The sequence below is a fragment of the Rhinopithecus bieti genome, unplaced genomic scaffold, assembly GCF_001698545.2.
Source record: "Rhinopithecus bieti isolate Rb0 unplaced genomic scaffold, ASM169854v2 scaffold_19546, whole genome shotgun sequence".
NCBI classification, from domain to species: domain Eukaryota; kingdom Metazoa; phylum Chordata; class Mammalia; order Primates; family Cercopithecidae; genus Rhinopithecus; species Rhinopithecus bieti.
In genome coordinates, this window is record NW_016809475.1 from 362540 (window position 1) to 385569 (window position 23030).

The following is a 23030-nucleotide window of genomic DNA, read 5'->3' on the forward strand; positions in this document are numbered from 1 at the left end:
AAGATTGAGATGTAATCATAAGATTATAGACCACCTCCCTCCTGACATGTTACCATTCCATCAACAGGGTTCCTGTATAATAAGAGCAGATTATAGCTGGAAGAGCTGCAAGAAACAGACTATTTAAAAGGAGTTCTCAGAGAAACCCAGAGAAAGCAGGGGAAAGAAAACAAGAACGCTAGGGGAATTTGACACCTCTGCCACCTACAGCTAGAATAAACATTAGATATGGCCCATTTCCTACCCATATTAATATAAAACCTCACATTGAAGGCTTATTTGCCTCCGTTCCTATTACCTGACTTATCATGTCTGACTTTAAAAAAAAATTATAAGACATACCAAAAGGCAAGAAGTAACGCAGTGTGAAAAGACAAAGTAATCATCAAAACCTGACTCAGATATGATGGATTTTCCAGTTTTAGACAGAAATTTAAAATAACTATGGTTAATTAATATCTTAAGGGCTCTAAAAAAAAGCAGACAATACGCACGAACAGATGGTTAAGTGGGCAGAAAGATGACAACTCAAAGACATAATGAAAATGAAATGCTAGAAATAAAAAACAATGAAACAGAAATGAAGAATGCCTTTGATGGGTTCATCAGTAGCCTGGACATGGCCAAGGAAAGAATCAGTGAATTGAAGATATGTCAAAAGGGACTTCTCAAATTGAAATGTAAAGAGAAAAAAAGAGGAAAACAAAATAAAACACAATATCCAAGAATGCTGGAATAATTTCATAAAGTGTGACAAATATGTAACTGGAATATGAGAAGGAGAAGAAAGAGAAAATAGAGCAGAAGAAATAATCAAGTAGTGATAGCCAAGAATTTTCCAAAAGTAATGACAAACAACAAACCACAGATTCAGGAGGCTCGTCAAACAGCAAGCGGCATAAATATCCAATGATCTAGATTTAGACATATAGAAACCACCTTTGCAAAATTATGACAGTGAGAGAAATCTAAATTAACTGACTCCATCTTGCTTCTAACCTCACAAACTGTCCTTGCTCACTCCTGGGCGTACACCAAGCTAACAATGAGAAGCATTTAGTTTATAGCTTAACTTTAAAACAAAGATTATAACAATCCCTTCCCAAAACTTACCCCTCCTTGCTCTGGGACCAAAACCACTTTTGTAAAATTAACAAATTGGCTACAAGATTAGAATTATGGTTCAGGAGTCATGTAGCTGGAGGTCACAAGAGTCATAACCACTCCAGTTGCTCCTATAGAGAACTTCAGTATTGTAAAGCCTAAGACTGGTGTTTGAGGTATTTTCAGACCTTGCATTTTAATGGACCAGCCAATACCGCAAGATTGGTAACTAGGTCCTGTGACCCCACCCAGGAAATGACGCAGCACAGGAACATCACTTCAACCCCAGTGATTTCATTCCCAACCTAGCAATCAGCATTTCCCTGTTCCCCAGCCCCTATCTGCCAAACTATCCTTTAAAAGCCTAGTCTCCGAATTCTTGGGGAGATGGACTTGAGAAACATCTCCCGCTTGTCTGGCCCTGTGATTATTAAATTCTTTCTCTCCCGCAACTCCTACTATTCGCAGTGTGTGGCTTTTCTGGGCAGCAGACAAGAAGAGTCTAGTTTGGCAATCACAATTTTATATTCAAACTGCAGTATACAAAAGACAGAGAAAATATTGAAAAAAGCCAGGGGGTGGGGGAAAAAAAACAAACCAACCAACCCTTACCTGTGAAAGAAGGATAAAATTACATCAGATTTCTCATTAAAAACCATGCAAGCAAAGAAAGTAGAAAGAAATATTTAAAGTGATGAAAGAAAAAAAAAGCCTATGTGGACTTCTACATCCTGTGAAATTAACCTTCCAAGTAAAGTAGAAATCAAGATTTTCTCAAATAAACACAAACTGAGGGAATTCATTGTCAGAAAGCCTACCCTGTGTGAAAATGGTAAAAGAATTTCTTCATGCAAAGGGAAAATGATATGGGCCAGAAACTCAGATTTACATAGAGAAAGAAAGAGCATCAGAGAAGAAATAAATGCAGATATAGTAAAATGTTTTCATTTTTCCTACTCCAACTTGACCTAAAATGAAGCTGTTTGTTCAAATTAATCATATCAACAACGTATTGAGTGGTTACGGGACATAAATAAGTGGAATGACTAGAAGCCTTCCTGTTCTTTTTAACATTGTCAGTCATTTCACAATGTTAAAAAGAACAGGAGGACAGAATTTGGGATGTTCAGCTGCTTGGTGTATTCTCTACTCATTAAGTGATAGAGTGTAATTAAAATAGACATGATTTGCTGTAAATATATATTACAAACTTCAGGGAACCACTAAAAACGTTTTAAAAGAAGTATAATTGATATGCTAAGAAAGGAGAGAAAATAGAATCATAAAATGCTCAATTAAACCAGAAAAGGCAGGAAAAAAGGAAGAAAAGATGAAAACGATAGGTACAATGAAACATTCACAAATGTGGTAGATATTAATCTAACTACATTAATAACCACTTTAATGCCAATGGTCTAAAACACCAATTAAAAGACAAGAGATCAACAGAGTACATAAAAACACAAAACACCCAACTATATGTTGTCTATAAGAAAGTAATTGTAAATACATAAAAAAAGATAGGTTAAAAATAAAGGGATGGAACAAGATACACCATGCCAACACAAATCAAAGAAAAGTTACAGTAGCTATATCAATTTCACACAAAGCAGCTTCAGAACAAGGAAAATCGTCAGGGATTAAAGAGGGGCATTACATTATGATAAAAGGGTCAATTCTTCAAGAAGGTACACAATCCTTAATGTGTATGCAACTAGCAAACTAATGGTAAAACATATGAGGTAAAAACTGATAGAACTATAAAGAGAAATAGACAAATTCACTATTATTGTTGAAGGCTTCAACACTTCTTTTTTATTAATCGACATATCACACAGGCAGAAAATGAGTAAGGATATAGTTGACCTGAACAGCAATAGCCATCAACTTGATCTAACTGAAGTTTATATGATACTCCATTTAACAATAGCAGAATGCATGTACTTTTTAAGCTCACACAGAATGTTTGCCAAGATGTACCTCATTTTGGGCCATAAAACATACCTTAACAAATTTAAAAGGATAGAAATCATAAAAGTTTGTTCTCAGACCATAAACTAGAAATCAGTAAGAGAAAAATAGCTGGAAAATTCCAAAATACTTCCAGATTAACCAGCACAGTTCTAGGGTCAAATAAGAAGGTCTCAAAATAAATTTTAAAATATTTTAAACGAAAAGGAAAACAACTTCTTAAAATGAATGGGATGCAACAAAAGCGGCACTTAGAAGAAAATGTACAGCATTAAATGCATATAATAGAAAAGAAATCTCTAAATCAATAATCCAAGCTTTCATCTGAGGAAACTAGAGAAAAAAAGGAGCCATTTAAGCCTGATGCAAGCAGAAAAAAAAAAATAATAATAATTAAAGTGGAAATTAATGAAATTGAAACAGGAAAACATTCGAGAAACTTAATGAAACGAAAAGCTGATTCTTTTCAAAGAATTAATTAATAAACTTCTAGCCAGGCTAACAAAGAAAAAAATAGAGAAGACAGAAATTCTCAGAATGAAAGAAGGGTCGTCACTATGAATCCCACGGACAATGAAAAGGCAATAAAAGAAAACTATGGACCCCACACCCACAGATTTGGTCACAGATGAAATGAACACATTCTTTAAGAGGCAAACTAACCAAAACTTGCACAAGAGACAGGTTGTCTGAATAGGCCTATATCTATTAAAGAAATTTGAATCAATAATTAATAGCCCTCCAGAAAGGAAAGTACTAGGCCCAGGTGGTATCACTAGCTAATCCTACCAGATATTTAAGGAAGAAATGACATCATTTTCCCCAATTTCTTCCAAAAATAGGAGCAGAGGCAACACTTCCTGACTCATTCTTTGAGGTTAGCATTACCCCATCACCACCTCTCAGTGCCATCTTCTTCCTGCTTGGTGACCATGGGCTGGCTGGACTTTGAGCTCCACTGGCTCATCTTCCCTTCGCTAGAGAGCAAGTGAAAGAGAGACGACTGGGATGCCTGTCTGGGAGTGGTGGCACTGGGCACTGAAAACCAGCCTGGTGCCACCACTACTGCTGATGATACCAACAGCTTTTGCTTTCTTGGGGCTGTACCAGTGCCACAAGGAGCCTTGGCACAGAGTCCCAATTAGACAAGTTTCCATACACTTTTACATTCCATACATTGTTTTCATTTTTATCAAGAATGTACAGTTATCCCTTGGTATCCAGGGGGAATCGGTTCCAGGACCCTCCACGGATATCAAAATCCATGGATGCTCAAGTCCCTGATATAAAAGGTATAGTATTTGCATATAACCCATGCACATCCTCCTGTATATTTTAAATCATTCTAGACTTATAATACCTAATACAATGTAAATGCTATACAAATAGTTATACTGTATTTTAAATTTTATATTACTTTTATTGTTGTTATTTATGTTTTGATTTTAGAAAATATTTTGCATTCATGGTTGGTTAGATCCATGGATACAGAATCTACAGATAAGAAGAAATGACTGTATTGACATTCTTGTTTTTTGTTTTTGTTTTTGTTTTTTGAGATGGAGTTTCACTCTTGTTGCCCAGGCTGGAGTGCAATGGCGCCATCTCAGCTCACCAAAACCTCCGCCTCCCTGGTTCACTCGATTATTCTGCCTCAGCCTCATGAGTAGCTGGGATTACAGGCATGTGCCACCACACCCAGCTAATTTTGTATCTTTAGTAGAGACAGGGTTTCTCCATGTTGGTCAGGCTGGTCTCGTTGTCTTATATTTTTTAAAGATGATTTCCAGGCTTCTCTGACCAGATATGTAAAACACACCAGAACAGAAGAATAAAAAAGGCAAAAGCAGTACTCACTCTCCACCTGCTGCCTTTTTTGTTGGGTCTCATCTCTTTCACTTCCTCCTACCAAGTATTCAGAGATCCTGAACTGACTCTAGGGCTAAAAGCCACATAGATGGGCTCAGAGCAGAGCTGGTCCCCAACTACACAGCCTGGCAGGTGTGACAACAGACAGGCATTTGGATTTTAATTCTTCTAAAAAGATCTTTTTTAGACAGAGTTGTCTTTTGGAGTGGGGATAAAGGAGGCCTGGGGGAGATGAGAGGGTTCAGAGGTCATGGGGAATCATCCAATCCTACAGCAAAGCCTCAGAAGGGGCATGATGTTCAAACGGCTCCAGTCCAGCCATTTGCAGATGTAAGAGAATAGGAAGATGATGTGAGTCACGGCATCCTTGAGTTTCTCCAACAGCCAATCCCTGCAATTTAAAAAATCTGATTGCCTCATTATTTATTTGTAACCTAATTCTGTTGCATACCTGTAGAGTGAAGCTGGGTAGACATTAAATAACAAGTATGAATGGGAACCCTACCAGAGATGAAGGACAGACGGGAAAGGAGACGATGACCCACCTGAAGTTGAGATTGCTGTCTCCACTTGCCATCTGCCCCTGCTGGCCCCGCTGGGCCATGAGCTTGGCCTAGGATCACACCCGATTAGATTTTCACTGCCCCGTCCCTTCCTGCAGCTCTGAAGTAAAGCTGCCAACTGCCCCTCGGGGCTCAGCCGAAGAGGAAAAGAAAAGTGAAATTGCCTAACCAGCTGACGTAGGTGCACCAACTCTACAGTCCTCCCTCCACCCAATCTCCATGACGTCCCTCAGTCAAGGGAGGAGGAGCAAAGCCAGTCCCATGAGGCCACAGAAGACGGGGTCACTTTTTCCTGCCAAGGAAAGAGGGTTGTAAAGTCATTCAACTCAAGCAAGTCGAAGTTGTTTTGAGGTAAGGTGGCTTCATGAGGAGGAAGTAAACTCCATATTTGTCCCTATCCCTTGCTGAGGTGGCTGAGAAGGACAAGTGAAGACCAGGCATTTGAAATCTTCAGTCAGGCTCCAGGGCTGGCCATGCACCTTTGTGAGCCTAGGCTGGATGGGTTAGGCCCAGTGATTGGACATGGGGCCAGAGAGAACTGAAATACCATGCATTATAAAGTAGGGGAGATGCTCTTAGCACTCCATGAAAGCAGACAGAAGTAAAAGACGACTATCTCAACTCCTCCAACCAAATGCAAGTGCAGAGGTTGGGCAGAAAAGTGAGGTGCATTTCTAAGTTTTCTCAAATACGTAGGCACTTCACAACTGCAGCCAGGGGTGACTGGGAGAAAACTGAGCTTTCAGGATTTCACTGAAATCTTGAGGAAAGTGACAGCCTTCTCATTGTACGGGGAAATGGTTTGGAGCTGAGATTATCTAGACCTTCAAGGACAATATGATACAGGAGGATAGCTGTATTACATTTATGTTTACACACAATTTTTCATTTATACCCAGCCCTCATTCTGTAAAGGATTTGAAACAATTTACAAAAACACACTATATTAGCATAAAGTCCAGTGATAAACAAATGGAAGCAAAGGGCCAATATACAAAATAAAACCACAGGACTAGAAATCCAGGCAGAAAAATGGGTCAAAGACAGGGGGCTGATGAGAGCCAGGGTATGGGCAGAACCCAGGGCCAGTGACAGAGCAGTAGTGAGGATTAAAAGCCAGAGGCAAAGCAGTATTTTTGCAAAAGATGTGCTCCCAAATGCTACTTTTTCTGGCTCATTACACATATGCAAGGAAATCTGCATACATAAGTTTGCAAATTATAGAATGCAAGAAATTTCTACCTCTTTCTCACTTCTGCTTTCTTTCTACCAAAGGAACAAAGACCAATCTGGTCAGGACAGACTCCAGAACACTAATGAGGACACCTTTTTCAGTAGGCAGGGTCACTGTGCCTACTACGTCTTGCATATGTCTGGATCTCTCTCTCTCACCCATGTTTGCTCATGACTCCCAAATTCCTGACTCTGAATGCTAATGGGGACATTCACTGTTTTTATGTCCAATATGTCAGATAATCAATCCCAGATTGATCATATTTCCTTGAATATCTCTTGCCTATAATTCAACCTCTGGTACCCAACATTTTTATCAGTCAGGATTTGGGAGTAAAAATAATCCAAACCGACTCTGGCTAAAACTTAGGCAAAAAGTCAATTTCTTAGAACTATATTGGGTAGCTCACAGAATGTATGGGAAAGCCAGAGGACTAAGTTAAGAAAGTAGGCAGTCTAGGCAGGTTATATTAACTCACTTGCCCTTTGTTATAATATAGTTGAATGATATCTGGATCACCTGAATATCCCATAGAATGTCAGACTGGGCTGGGCATGGTGGCTCACGCCTGTAATCCCAGCTCTTTGGGAGGCCGAGGCAGGCAGATCATGAGGTCAGGAGATCAAGACCATCCTGGCCAACATGGTGAAACCCTGTCTCTACTAAAAATACAAAAATTAGCCGGATATGGTGGCGTGCACCTGTAGTCCCAGCTACTCGGGAGGCTGAAGCAAGAGAATCGCTTGAACCTGGGAGGCGGAGGTTGCAGTGAGCCAAGATCACACCACAGCACTCTAGCCTGATGACAGAGCATGACTGTGTCTCAAAAAAAAAAAAAAAAAAAAAGTCAGACTGATTGATGACACTGGTGACAACATGCTGACCAGACAGGATGAGCAAGATCTTGGCGGCCAGCATACCAGCTAAAGAAGAATAAATTACTGACCCACAACAGCAGGGATGAATCTCAAAAGCATGATGATGAGGAAAAGAAAGCCATACACCAAAAGTGCATTCCATGTGCTTTCATTGAAAAAAAACAAAACAAACAAAAACACCTTAATACACACAAAACTAATCTGTGGTGACAGAAAGCAGATCAGTGGTTGCCTGGTGCTGGCCTTAAGGAGGGGATTATCTGCAAAGAACACAGGGAACTTTCTAGGGTAACAGAAATGGTGTGTATCTTTTTTTTTTTTTTTTTTTTGAGACAGGATCTCACTCTCTCACTGCTCACCGGACTGGACCTCCCGGGCTCAAGCAGTTCTCCCACTTCTGTCTCCCTGGTAGTGGTGACCACAGGTGTGTACCACCATGCCCAATTAATTTTTAAAAATGTATTTTTGTACAGATGAGGACTTGCTCTGTTGTCCAGGCTGGTCTCAAATACCTGGGCTCAAGCGATCCTCCTGCCTCGACCTCCCAAAATGCGGGGATCATAGGCGCAAGCGACTCTCCCAGCCTAGAAATGGTCTGCATCTTGACTGGTGTAGTACTTACATTTGGTAAAATGTACATTACAATGAATAAATTTTATACCTCAATAAACTGGAGCTAAAAAGAACTGTATATAATTTTAATAGATTCTCAGTACATAATCACTAGCATGTGAATTAACAGGTGAGGTTTTCCCATTATTGCCATATTGTCAAGCATGTTTTTTTTTTTTTGAGGCGGGGTCTCACTCTGTTGCCCAGGCTGGACTGCTGTGGTGCAGTCTCAGCTCACTGCAACCTCCAGCTCCTGAATTCAAGCGATTCTCATGCCTCAGCCTCCTGAGTAGCTCGTATTACAGGCATGTGCTACCACGCCCAGCTAATTTTTTTGTGTTTTTAGTAGAGACGGGATTTTGCCATGTTGGCAAGGCTGGTCTTAAATTCCTGGCCTCAAGTGATCTGCCTGCCTCCGGCTCCCAAAGTGCTAGCTAAGCTATAGGCCTGAGTCACTGTGCCCAGCCAAGCATATATGGCTTAGAATAAACATCTTTCATCCTCATTCACAGCTGTCTTTTTTTCATGTAACAATTTTTGCCTGATTTGACATTGACTTTATTTTCCCACTCCTGTTTTACTTTTGTTTGTTTGTTTTGCATTTGCCTGGTATATCTCTGAAGAGATCTAAAGGAAGAAGTTCTTGCTGCCAGGTTCCTCAGATGCCCATGAAGGGGCTATCCAGGTGATGTGGAGGGTAAGTGACATGTGACATTTGCATAAAATAACCTTAATTCCTTAATTCCTTTACCACCGCCATCCCCTGCATCACAGCACTGTATGTTACTGCGTGCTGAGGCATCAATGCACCCTCTCCTCAGCTGTCAGCATTGCATTTTTCCTGGCTGTGTCTTCCATGCCTGTTTCACCCACAGCCATTACCTGCAAAGCTGGGTCTGCTATTCTGTACATACTTGGGTGGGAAACGCTGTGTTTGTTCCTGCATAGAAGGGCTCGCTCTTGTGCAGTTAGTCTTGGTTTCAAAGCTTCTTAAACTTTAGATCCATGTCTGCCATCTTTTATCTGAGGAGTTTGTGGGTGTTCTGGTAGGGGAACTTGAGGGTCATATACATTTGAGAATTATTGATTTAATCAAACTTACATAGATTTCTTTTCTTTTTTCCCGAGATGGAGTCTTGCTGTGTCACTCAGGCTGGAGTGCAGCGGTGCGATCTCAGCTCACTGCAACCTCAACCTCCTGGGTTCAAGCGATTCTCCTACCTCAGCCTCCCAAGTAGCTGGGATTACAGGCTCACGCCACCACATTCAGCTAGTTTTTGTATTTTTAGTAGAGATGTGGTTTCACTGTGTTGGCCAGGATGGTCTCAAACTCCTGACCTTGTGATCCGCCCGCCTCAGCCTCCCAAAGTGCTGGGATTACAGGCGTCAGCCACCATGCCTGGCCCAAAGTTACATAGATTTCTATAGTGCAGTGGTACAATCATAGCTCTGCATGGCCTTGAACTCCTGGGCTCAAGCAAGCCTCCAACCTCAGCCTCCTCAGTAACTAGGACTAAAAGGTACATGCCACCACACTCAGTTAATTTTTTATTTTTTTATTTTTTATAGAGATGGGGTCTCACTATGTTGCCCAGGCTGGTCTCAAACTCCTAGGCTCAAGCAATCCTCCCGCCTTGGGCTCCTAAAGTGCTGGGATTATAGGCATGAGCCACTGTGCCTGGCCAAAAGTTAAGGATTTTTCATAGGCCCCACATGTCAATGTATATTAGGGATCTTTAAAAGGGGCATGAGAAGGAGTGTCCCTGCCAGCCCTTGAGTTGTTGCTCTGGAATCAGCAGGCCCCAGCTCTGCTTCAGACTCCTGGCTCCCAACTACCTGCCCAGCTCTCAGCCATTTTTCTGCCTGGAGGTCTGCCTGCCTCTGCACAATTCCAGTTCATGTGCAGGTTCCCTTGCATTTCAATTTCTTCATGTAATAATCTTATCCTGACAAATTCTAGGCATTTCTGGCACATTCTCTTTTTTGTGTGTGTTGTTAATTTGATAATACACTGGATAAATTCCAGTGAATTTATTCAGTTACATAAACATCATCACAATCCAATTTGAGAACATTTTCATCAACCTAAAATGTACAGAATGAGGACAAGTCATGGGAAAATAGATGTGGGTAGGGAAGCAGCTGGACGCTGGGTTCCCCGTTCCCACTGCCGCTGGGGCCGGACCCCTATGCCTCCTCCTCCCATACGCCTCTCTCTGGGCTGATCCCAACTGGCAGCACGCCCTCCCCCAAACCCCAACTGCCAAGACGTCCTGGGAGCCTCACAAGCGCCCATGAGGAGGTGGAGAGAGGCTGCAGGCACTGACCTGCCTTCAGCTTCCTGCTTGGCAAACTCCGAAAACTTTCACTTTTCTTTTCTCTGAAGCCCGGCCCCTTACTGCGTTTGTCAAAGCACGGACTTCCTGTTTTGCCTGCTACCATCTCCCTGTAACTCTCCCAATCTTCGAGGAGTGATCCCCGGCCCAGCCCCTGGAAAGAGGCAGGAACGACAAACTCAAAGTCCAGGTGAGTTTCTGTCTTTGCTGCTTTATTCTTCGCCCTTGGCGACTGCAGCTCTTAGAGTTAACTTCCCGGCAGCAGCTGCAGGGTGGAGTTCACCTATTTAAACTCCGAGGCTCTGTCAGAGCTCAAGCACGTGGTACTTATTAGGAGACTGTTAAAAGGGGGCACATGGAGGGAACACTGACACCTCTTTTTTTCGCCATAGAGTCCAGCCTGTTACTGTGAATGGAACCGAGATTTGCCCTCTACCCTCACCTAAGCTCTGATCCTACACTGCCAGCAATAGGCGGCTCATCTGTTATCCATTGTGTAAATGACTAGAGGTATTTGGGAAGCTGGTGGAAAAGAAAAAAAATGAGAGTACATTTAATTTCCTCTCTAGTATATCGTGAACTTTTTACATATTTTCTCTAAACACACTCATGATTATTTCCTTGAAATAAATTATTAGAAGTGGAAATTCAAGAAAGCACATGTTTCAGGGCATTTGACACTGTTTACCAATTCAGCCTCCGGAACATTTGGACCTGTCGACCTTCCTCACAGTGTCTGAGATTATTGCTATTATTTTCTATCTTGGTCAATTTGATAGACAAATATGTTATCAAATTGTCTTCATTTACACTTTGTTTGTTTGTTGTCATTGTTTTGAGACAGAGTCTCGCTCCATTGCCCAGGCTGGAGTGCAATGGCACCATCTCAGATCACTGCAACCTCCGCCTCCCAGGTTCAACCTCCTGCCTCAGCCTCCTGAGTAGCTGGGACTACAGGTGTGCACCACCCCGCCCAGCTAATTTTTGTATTTTTAGTAGAGACGGGGTTTCACCATGTTGGCCAGGCTGGTCTCGAACTCCTGACCTCAGGTGATCCTCCCACCTCGACCTCCCAAAATGCTGGGATTACAGGCATGAGCTACCATGCCTAGCCTTCTTTTATACTTTCTACCAGCTAGTTAATATGCTTATCGTATATTCGTTGCACATTTGGCTTATTCTTTTATCACTCTTTGTTCATGTATTTTGCTTTTTTATTTTCTAGTTGGATGTTTGTCTTTTGCTTATTCGTTTGCAAAATCTCTTTACATAATAAAAATCTGAACAGTCATATATGAGATATAGTGTCTTGCATAGAGAGAAACAGGATTTTAGAGTCAGACAAGCTCTGCTTTGCCACTGAATACCTTGTGTGACTTACTAAACCTCTCTGTGCCTCCCTTTCATCTTTGGGACTCATGACAGATGAAGAATGAGGAAGCTCCAGACTTCCTGTTCTGAGCGCTGCTGTATAATGAATTGTTCTAAAAGGAGCCCCCAAGACCCGTTCCTCTTCTTAGTATATGTTTATTCTGACTTTCTCTGACTTTGCACTGATCTTTGCACTATCTCCTTCCCCTAGGCATATTGTGGATAGTAGATTTCTCTCCTATCTGTTCTCTATCTTCCAAGACTTCTTCACCACCACAGATTCTCAATGGCATCTTTTCTTGTTTTCCAGTGCTATTGCAGATTATTCTTTTCATGAGTAATTTTTTCTGCCAAGTTAAAAAAATTGGGGAATGAGGAGAAAGAGACTATGGTGCTTAATCCGCCACTGGGATTAAATCCCTGGAAACAGTTGTTAATTACAATTTAGTTTTCTGTTCAACACAAAATGAAGTTGGAAAAATGGAGTCCATGTTTGTTCTGCTTGTTAAAACCCTCAAGTTGATTGAATGTTTTGTTAGTGCTTTTCCTTTTCTTGACAATTTGTCAAGAATGTCATTTATAAATTTTCTTCCCATTATAACTTACTGATATCTCCTCATGGTCCATAAATGGCCAATCTTTAATAAATGCTGCATGGGCATGGGAAAAGACACATGTCTGAGATATGAAATGGTGGCACTGAACATGTCAGTTAAGTCACTTTTACTAAGTATGCCTTTCTCAGCCCTTATGCTTTTATTTACGCTTGGCCCATTTGCGTTGAAGATTGGGGGTGGTTTATTAAAGTTTCTAAATATTATCAGGTTTCCAGCCAGACTCTACCCATTTTAGGGTGGTCCCTGTTGCATGAGCATTGCTAGTTAATGGCTTCAGCTGCAGCCCAGGTCATCTTGTTTAACCCAGATCAATGTGGCCATAGAACACATAGTTAGGACTCTAAGCCTGGGATCAGGATTTGCTCCCAGCTCTTTCACTCTCGGGTTGTGCAACCCTGGGGCAAGTTATTAAAGCTTTCTATGTCTCAGTGTCCTCAACAGTGTAAACAGGTGCAGTCATAGGAGCCATCTCACAAGAGTTTTATGAAGATCAAATAAGTTACTGCATATGAAACCCTTAGAACAAAGTCTGGCACACAGGAAACACTCTATAAATATTAGCTACTTTTAATATCTTCCTTATGTTTACCTGCAGCGCCTTGGGATTCTGTCATTATGTTTTCAGTCACTCTCAGCCTCCATTGTTGCTGGGAATTGTCATTGTTTCCTATACCCATGAGCCTTTTAGGCAGACATTGCTTTACAGGTATAAGGATGCCTTTGGGACCAGAATGCCTACCTTTAGATCTGCCCATTTAATGCAGAGAGAAGCTCCCTGCATTGCTCAAGGTCTTTATTTCTTTTTTTTTTTTTTTTTTTTTTTTTTTTTTTTAGATGGAGTCTCGCTCTGTCACCCAGGCTGGAGTGCAGTGGCACAATCTTGGCTCACTGCAACCTCTACCTCCCGGATTCAAGCGATTCTCCTGCATCAGCCTCCCAAGTAGCTGGGACTACAGGCGCACGCCACCACTCCCAGTTAATTTTTGTATTTTTAGTAGAGACAGGCTTCACCATGTTGGCTAGGATGGTCTCCATCTCTTGATCTCAGGTGATCCGCCCACCTCAGCCTCCCAAAGTGCTGGGATTACAGGCGTGAGCCACCACGCCCAGCCTTTGCTTCTATTTTTTATCATGCCTCTTTCCATAGGATGTTCACCATGACAAGAGCCATGGAAGAGGCTCTTTTTCAGCACTTCATGCACCAGAAGCTGGGGATCGCCTATGCCATACACAAGCCATTTCCCTTCTTTGAAGGCCTCCTAGACAACTCCATCATCACTAAGACAATGTACATGGTGAGTCATGTTGAACCCTTCCATGGCAGCCCAGCCCCCACCAAGTATGCCTGATTATTAAGGTCTCAAACCACAAACCACCAGGGCTTCCAGAGTTTGGAAGGCCCAGCCCAGGCATGTTCATTATCACAGAAGGTGGGGGTGGTTAGGAGAGAGGGTGTCATAGGGGCTATATTGGTTTCTAGGGTGTCATTGCTGTAACAATGACTACAAACTAGGTAGCTTAAAACAACAGAAATATATTCTCTCAGTTGTGGAGGCCAGAAGTCCAAAATCAAGGTGTTGACAGGGTTGATTCCTTCTGGAGGCCCTGAGGAGAATCCGATCCCTGCCTGTCTCCTAGCTTCTGGTGGCTGCTGGCAATCCTTGGTGTTCCTTGCCTTGTAGATGCATCACTCTAATCTGTTTTCATCTCTACATCACCTCTCTTTTGAGTCTTCAACCTAATCTTCTGAGGACACTTGGATTTAGGGTCACCCTAATCAAAGATGATTTTATCTCAAAATCCTTAACTTACAAACTGCAAAGACACTTTTTCCAAGTAAGTTCTCATTCACAGATTCTGGATGGATATATCTTGGCTGAGAGGGGCACCATTCAAGTCACTACAGGCATCATTCCAATTTATAACAGCTTATATTGTTCACAGTGCATTCTGATGTGAGACAGGCAGGCACTGGAAGATATGCTATGTGGGCAAAGTGGACCTATTTTTATACAATTTTGGTTTTTAAAAGCATTTATTGAGCCCTAGACTCGGGGAAGTGCCAGCAATCTTCCCTAGTCTCAGTCTGGTTGGCCCCAACTCCCTCTTCAGATCACAGCCCAGAGAGCGCTCCTCAGAGACATCTCCTTGGCCCACTCATCTCATTAAGATCTCTTAGTTACTGAGTTCCATAGCAATCCATGCTTTCCCTCCGTAACCCTACTCTCCATTGTAAATGGGTATTTGTGTTTATTAATGCTCATCTTCTCCACCTGACAGTGCCTACCCCGCCCCCCAAATATAGGCAGCTCCATGTTGGTCTTATTCAGTCCTGTGTACCCAAAGACTTGCTGACTGAGCCTAGTAGATGTTCAATAAGTATTTGCAATCAGTTCTCTCTTGCCATATTTCTCCTTTTGTCCATCCTCTCAGCAAGGAAAATTCTCAGGGAGACTTCTCTGTGGCTGGAATCTATTCGGGTCATTTCAAGTTTGAAAGACACAGAGAGAGACTGAGCAGAGGCTAACAAGCAACCAGCAGAATTGCCTCTGTGACCATCACTAGAACCACTGCTGAAGTATCCTGCCCAGAGCATTAAAGAGTCAATTACATGGCAGCATCCTTTAACTCCACTTTCCTTCCTTCAAATTTCTCTCTCGTCTCAAATGTGCCTGAAAGTTGGATTCAGAATATAGACTTACCTTAAGAAAGCTAAATTATTTATTTTGTTGATAGTCATCCAAATATGTGTAAAGTTTCAAAATAAGCATGGTAAAACTGTGACCGCTCTACCTTAGAGAATGTGACTATGACTATATATTTTATGTTAAATTTCTTCTTAAAAGAGTAAGGTAGCTTTCTTAAAACTTAGAAAATCATAAATGTATAACTTCCCATTCGATTTTATAGTCATTTATAAAAACCTTCACTCCATTTTTTAAGGAATCTCTGGAAGCCTGTAGAAATTTGGTCCCTGTATCCAGAGTGGTGCACAACATTCTCACCCAACTGGAGAGGACTTTTAACCTGTCTCTTCTGGTGACATTGTTCAGTCAAATTAACCTGCATGAATATCCCAATCTGGTGACGATTTACAGAAGCTTCAAACGTGGTAATGAGATTTCTCAAGTCCTTTTGCATTTAAAAGTTGCTATGGTAAAAGTCGGGGTTTACTTCGAGCCCTGTGGAATATGCATATTAATCCCCCACTTTCTCTCTGGGGAGGAATGGATCATATTCTCTCATTGGTACAGCTGCAGGAGCAGCCCCTTGCTAAAGCTGATTCCAGCTCTCTAAAATGAATTTCTAGAGGACATAAACATTTCTTATGTGTGCTATGAATTTGGAAAAAATCATAGAATTTGGCATACTGGACAATCTATAGGGAATGCATAAAGTGACAGAAGTGCAAAGTTACAGAGATCAGGTCTGGTGGAAGGACAAGGAGAGTCAGGGAGGAAAAAAAATGAGTAAGGATGGATAATACTAAGTATCTTTTTATGGTGCATTATCACCAACACTTTGTTTGATTATCTCATGTCATCTTTAAAACAACCCTTTGAAGTCATTTTTATCCCCATTTGACTGACAGAGAAATTAAAGCCCAGAGGTAATTTTCCCACAATTACTTGTCGGTTAAGAAGCAGAGCAAGAGTCCTACTTGGGTCTCCCAATACCAGGGCCCAAGATTTTAACCACTAGTCCAGACAGGGACAGCTGGAAGGCAGATTGTAAAGCTAGAGAAGGGAAGAAAAGTAGCTACAGAGAAAGGGAGGGAACCGCAGATGTAGCCGCAGAAAGAGAGGGTCTGAGAAAGAATGGAGCATGAAGTACATGGAGAAAGAAAAGAGATTGGATAAATAAAGGAGCAGGAAAAAGAACAGTGGCAGAGCTGGGAAGAAAGCAGCCAGGGAAAGAGAACAGGCAGTAAAGTCATTTTAGGTTGGAAGTAAAACACTGGCCAAATCATATGTTCACTTACTTCAGAACAACAAGCGAAGGACCACCAGCTCACACTGGATTGTGATATTTTCATTAGTGGAATCACCATTGTTGACAGTTCCTCCTTTGCTCTCTGACACTTCACTATCCAAAGGCTTCCCCCTAAAGGGGGAGATGATTTCTTGAGCTAAAGGGACAGTGAAAGGGGCAAGTCCACCTCCAGGTAGGGCCCACTGTCCTGGCAGTATACGGACAGCATTAGGAGAGGCATGGCCTTAAAGGCTGTGCTAAGAACACCTGAAAGCCATGGAGACCCACACACTGATGTGCCCCTAACCTGGCTGAGCCTCAGTCATCTTCCAGGATCTTCAACTTGATGATTTTGTTCTGGATCCCTTTCCAAAATTTGAAGTTCCTTTCCTTTTTCCATTCACTGGTTGAGACCATTTTACTTCTGAAATAAATTATGGAGAAGAATCTTAAGAGAAACCCAGCACTAGCCATGCAAGGGAATAGCATGTGGAAAGCCAAGGGTCTGGGGTATTGTGGATGGGAAAGAAAGCTGGGTGTGACCAGATCACAGGGTACAATAGAAGCCACAGAAGCTGACTCTGCAGAAATGAGCAGAAACCAGAATATAAATGTCCTAATACACCTTGCTGAGGAATTTTTGTTTTCTCTTATTTGCTTTGGGGAAGTGTGATCTGTTTATTTATTACAACAGAGACCTCTTTTAAAACTATAGCATGTTCATTATTGACTAAATTATATGACACCAAGATTAAAGAAAATTAAATCCCTGGGTACAAACCCAAACTCAACTTTTCTGTATGAAATCATTTTGGTATTAGATCGGGGCTTAGATGCAGTTATTGTGGCACTCAATGCCCAAACCAGATAAATAAAATAAAAAGGGGCCACAAATGGATAATGATGACAATGAATCAGTTCTCTGCACCTGGGGATGAACAATGAATAACTCCATGGCCCCATCCTATTGGAAGGCATGTATTAAGAAATCCCCTTCCCCAAGTAATTCTGAGTCTCCAGGGTACTGATGTGTGTCCCTTCACCAATCCCAGTTGGTGCTTCCTATGAACGGCAGAGTGGAGACACACCAATCCTAATTGAAGCCCCAACTGGCCTAGCAGAAGGAAGCTCCCTCCATACCCCACTGGCGCTGCCCCCACCACAACCCCCTCAACCAAGCTCTTCACCCTGTGCGCCAAGAGTTAGTGAGCCTGGAACATCCTCGCAGCAAAGCGATGAGATCCTGAGTGAGTCGCCCAGCCCATCTGACCCTGTCCTGCCTCTCCCTGGACTCATCCAGGAAGGAAGAAGCACTCCAGGTGAGAAGCAGATCCCATCCAACACCCGTATATCCTCAGTCTAAGGTGCCTGTGCCATGTTGCCTCCAATCCCAGCGTCTTGACTTTTATTGTCCTAGTTCTTCTCTTGCACCCACCTTGCCCATACACGACCCTTTTCAAGAGGGACTATGAGCACTGCCGGGGAGTGGGTAAGACCTAGAGTCTAGAACACCTGCTTCCCACACCTGGGACATTCCAACCCACTGCCCTTGTGCCTGATGCTCTATCTGTTCCAGGCACTTTTAACATTCATTCTCCTCCCCGACATCCAGTCCCTGTAATCTGTAATAATTTCCTTTCCTCCTTCAGTGACCAATGATGAGTTAACATCCAAAATGAATGAGGAAGAAGACTCAGAAGAGATGCCCAGCCTCCTCACTAGCACTGTGCCAGGTAATACCAACTGGGGCTGATACAGCTTAGCTCAAGGTGGCTGTGAAGGGAGAACATGCATCTGCCAACCAAGAGGCTATGGTGGGAACAATGGGAAAAGGAACTGGGCGTGACAAAGGAAAAGAAACAGAAGGGGCCAATTCACCAATGCAGTAATGCAAAACAAACCAACAACCAAAACACCATTCTGAATTGACAAGTAACCTGTGTAACACTCACACTAGTGGCCCTTAGCTGATTCCTCACCCCCACCTGATTATGGGGGCCTTTGAATTTCAACATTCTTCATTTTTATATGGTTTGGATTCTAAGAGCAATGATCAAAATTACTAGAAAAGATGATAAAATGTCTACAGGTCTGCTAGACCTGATATTTAGCTTCTAAAATTGTATCACTTGCCCTCCCCAAACCATTGTCATAATGGAGTTTGATTACATTAAATATAAGAATGGTATGATATTGGGCATTGTCAAAAATGATATCATGGATCCCGAGCTCTCCAGTACTGAGAAGAGGGCTCCTCTTTGATCCAAATAATATTTCATCCACTCCTCTAATACCTACCATCCAAAAAGGTTAACATAATCAGGAAGCTAACAGCAATGGAAGAACAAGTGGCTAATTGAGAGTGAATGGTTGCTTACTTTCCCACTCCATCCCATCCTTCCCCAGGCCTTGGTTGCTCAGTTACCCTGTCATTTTTACTTGTTGGAATAGAGCATTCTCTTTCCTCCTCATTCTGGTCCCTGCTTGCTGTTCCTGAGATCTGAAACTTTTTCTTCCTCCGTTCAGTGGCCAGTGACAACCTGATCCCCCACATAAAAGATAAAGAAGACCCCCAACAAATGCCCCACTCTCCCTTGGGCTCTATGCCAGGTAATCTTGGTTTAGTCAACCTAAAAGCTTGCCTTTGTTTCTGTGTCTACCGAGAGGAAAGGCCATTCAGATCTTCTAGGGAGGGGGCTCTCCTCCCGCCTCTCAACAGCAATCTTGGCCCAGCTTCCAGTTTACCCAGCACTGGGGAGCTTGAACAGGCAGGAGATCTGACCTCTGAATGGATACAGAGTCCCTGGGGGAGGGCAAAGGAGGCAAGTCTGGAAAAGGTAGACTTGGATAGGGCCACAGATGATGACGGACAGAGCCCCACCAGTACCTGTAGGCTTGGACTCCAAATGCCACAAAGCACCTGAAAGGGAAATATTCACCTGCCACAACGGGTTGTGGCAGGAACCCCAGGAGAAAGCACAGGGAACTGAGTCAGGCTGGACTGTTTGACGGAGCCACTCTTCTGAGACCACTTCAATAAAGTAGGGCTCAAAACTGCTCTGTCAAAATGCAAAGCAAATGAATAAAAACACTATGTGGCCCTAATAGTGAACTGGTGCAGTAGACGTGGTTGGTCCTCCTTCCAAGCCCCAACCTAATGGTGGGGAATCTTTACTTTCACCCCTGGTCATTTCTATATCATTTGGAGTTTAAGAGTTGATATTACTAATATAATTTGAAAGGTAATAAATTATTCCAAAGGTCTAATGACTGCTTGCCACCTGCCTCAGTCACCTATTCCTACTCAGGCCAGCATTTGAGACCAATCTCATAGCAGTGTGTAAAGAAAAAGGTGACAGCTTTACGTGAGATGGGCCTTTATTTGTAATGGCTTCAAGTCCTCTGTCTTTCTTTGTGCAGCAAAAACTAGCAGAGCTTTATATATCTTTGCTGTTAACAGGTGCTAGCAAGCACAAGCTTGCTCCTGCTTTCTTCAAACAATCCTTGTATACAGAAATATATAAGGCACTGAGCCTTCTTTGCTATTTCTCCAAGTAAAATAACCACAGATAGAGCAGTTAAAGAATATCCATACATAGACATCAAAGCAATAAGATGTATTTTTCATACAGCAAAGACATTCTCCTCCATCGTGGACATCAGATTTCAGTGTCACCACTTTCCGCTCTCAGCTTCATTCCTTGAGCAAGGGCTGCTGGGAGCAGCAACTATGTGACTAGAGTCATGATACCCAGCACAGTTTATTTCTGCAATTTCCATTCATTGTACCCTCTTCACTCACTTCTCTTCCATCCATAAGATAATCTCTCTAAAAGGATCAGACTGAGCCTCTGCTGTGGGGCAGTTGTGCCCTAGTTCCCTGTGATGGTCACACAGGTAACAATAACCACAAGCTAGTCAAAATCAAGACAGAGCCAGGGAATTCTTAGGGCTAGCAGATTCCCAGCCCTGGGCTGCATGTACTTTCTACTTTTCTAGTTCTTCCATTGACTTCCCTCAGCACTTTCTCTTCACTGGATCTGAGCTCTGAAGTGACTTATATTTCTTTTGTCAGAGATAAGAGATGATTCTCCAGAACCAAATGACCCAGAAAAGCCCCAGGAGGTGTCCAGCACACCTTCAAACAAGAAAGGTAAGGAAAGCATTTCTCCTGTAGAGGTCAGAAGGGTGAATTCAGAGTTGCTTTCTGTTTTTCTGACTGCGTCTTATCAAGAGCATCACTATGTGACCACAGTCCTGATGCCACAGTTTGTTTCTGCTATTTCCATTCACTGCATCTTCCAGAAAGGCCTTTATGAAAATTATCAGGAAACCAGAAGGCATTTGGGGATATTGAAATATGCCATTGGAATTGCCTTTTCTGAAAAAAATCAATCTCCTATATTCACAACTTCTTAGAGTATTAATTGCACTTCCGTCTTTAACTGAAAGTTGGTTCCCCAGAGAGGAACCCACTTCCTCTTAAGACACGGCTGGGCATTCTCTGCCATCCATCACTCACACCTTATGGTGAGAGGCAGGTTAGATGTCCATCCTTTGCTGCCTACTGACCCCATCCAGGCCCTTCCTCCCTGATCCTCTCCTTTGAGGCTTAACCATTCAATTAAAATGTTTGCTCACTCATCATCAATATCATCCAATAATTTCCCCAATAATCCTTTCAAAGGCTGTTTTTCTGTCATTTCAAGTCGCAGCATCATCCTAGATGCCTTCAGGGTACACATGGATAACAGACAACTCTGTTATCCAATACTCTGGACGCTCAAATACTTCATCGTCTCATTTTCCATGACTTTTTCCTCCACCAATTCTTGGCCTCCCATACCCAAAGGCAACCTATAGACCCTATCATCATTCAAACCCGGCTCGATTTCCCAACAGTTAATTCCAGAATTCCTTTTTTGATACCTATCCTTGAGCTTTTCTCCTTCTATAGCTATCATTCAACCTCTGATCACTCTTTTTCCCAGCCCAATTCTAACAAACAAACAAAAAAAAGAATCAAAATATGTTTTCTGTTCTTATTTATTTATTGTTTCCTCTGAAGTTGTCCTTCAACCTCATTTGGATCACCAGTCCACTGGCCTTTCCTCCTTCCAAGCCATCTGCTTTTCTTTGCTGCCCAGCTTTTTAACATTGACACTAATTCACAGTCCAAGAGTCATCATTTCAGTAATCTATTGCCATTATTTTAAATCTGCCTTTCCTCTCTGCCTTTTCCTGGAACTCTCTGGCAAGTCTTGGAAGACCCTACTTACCTACTTCCTGTACACTGCATCTGAAAGCCAGCAGCGCTGGAGAGAGTTCCACAGCAGGGCAGAGTACACTCACTGGTCTTCATGGTTCCAGCACAAATCATCTCTCCTTACTGTGTGACAATGCTACTTCCTGCAATAATCCTTTCAAACCTCAAGCTCTATTTTTCAAACCTCTGACCCCCTCACCTCCTGCTTTTTGCTCAATCAATGACTTTCCCTCCTGCACCATAAGCAGATATCATATGAGAATCCCCTTATTTGTGCTGCTAGCCCTACAAACCCTAACTATATCTGTCTTCCTCCTCTCTGAGTTCCCTCCTTCTCTTCTAAGACAATCCTTCCACCTCATCTTCTAGTATCCATGATCCCTTCTCTCTCAAGTATTCCTTACAGCAGTATCTCTCACACAAGAATCTGCATTCAGACAATAATTACATGTATCATAGCTCATTTTCGGCTGGGCGCGGTGTCAAAGCCTGTAATCCAGCACTTTGGGAGGCGAGACGGGGCGGATCACGAGGTCAGGAGATGCGAGACAATCCTGGCTAATACGGTGAAAGCCCGTCTCTACCAAAAATACCAAAAACTAAGCCGGTGCGACGAGGCGGGCCGCCTGTAGTCCCAGTCTACTCGGAGGCTGAGACAGGAGAATGGCGTAACCGCGGGAGGCGGAGCTTGCAGTGAGCTGAGAGCCGCACTGGCATCCAGCCTGGGCAGCAGAGCAAGACTTCCGTCTCAAAAAAAAAAAAAATGCTTTTTCTTGATTCTCATCTCACTTCAACTACTTCCTAGCTCTTCCTTCATTTCCAACAAACTTCTAGAAGTGAGTTACCTAAACTCCCTGTCTCCATTTCTTCATTTCTCCTTTTCCTCTGTCATTTTAGAGTCCATCTTGCCCCTATTATCCCTGAAGTAGCATCACTAAGGTCACCAGTGACCTCCTAGCAATGTGGTTGGAGGCCAAAAGTAAGAAGCTGAATATCACTGACATATGATTGGGAGAAAATCATGTTTGTAATATAAAACATTATCCTTTCTTTTTAGGAAAGAAAAGAAAAAGATGTGTCTGGTCAACTCCAAAAAAGAGACATAAGAAAAAAAAGGCCTCCCGCAAGAAGTAAGATGAGAAGTGCAAGAGAAAGCTGAAGGCTGGAAACAGCTCATGCAGGGCTTACAGGTCAAGCTGTGGAGGGTTGAATTTTATTCTAAATGCAATGGAGGCCA

General features: G+C 42.5%; 2 protein-coding genes across 4 annotated transcripts in view; one reads left to right on the plus strand and one right to left on the minus strand.

The window, feature by feature from the left end:
* The window catches only part of SP140 (SP140 nuclear body protein), a 158450-nt gene extending 152786 nt beyond the window's left edge, over positions 1–5664 (minus strand). For all 3 annotated transcript variants that reach the window (XM_017889515.1, XM_017889513.1, XM_017889514.1), the window contains exon 1: positions 5490–5664. In XM_017889515.1, the coding sequence (XP_017745004.1) occupies positions 5490–5548 (59 nt within the window). In that variant the 5' untranslated portion in view covers positions 5549–5664. The remainder of the gene's footprint in view (positions 1–5489) is intronic.
* A 141-nt stretch (positions 5665–5805) lies between these two features.
* SP110 (SP110 nuclear body protein) overlaps positions 5806–23030 on the plus strand; it is a 48299-nt gene continuing 31074 nt past the window's right edge. Inside the window, exons 1-9 of the mRNA XM_017889518.1 lie at positions 5806–5858; positions 8855–8928; positions 10618–10757; positions 13703–13850; positions 15499–15667; positions 17580–17846; positions 18177–18260; positions 20603–20680; positions 22851–22916. Of these exons, the coding sequence (XP_017745007.1) occupies positions 13704–13850; positions 15499–15667; positions 17580–17846; positions 18177–18260; positions 20603–20680; positions 22851–22916 (811 nt within the window). The 5' untranslated portion in view covers positions 5806–5858; positions 8855–8928; positions 10618–10757; position 13703. The remainder of the gene's footprint in view (positions 5859–8854; positions 8929–10617; positions 10758–13702; positions 13851–15498; positions 15668–17579; positions 17847–18176; positions 18261–20602; positions 20681–22850; positions 22917–23030) is intronic.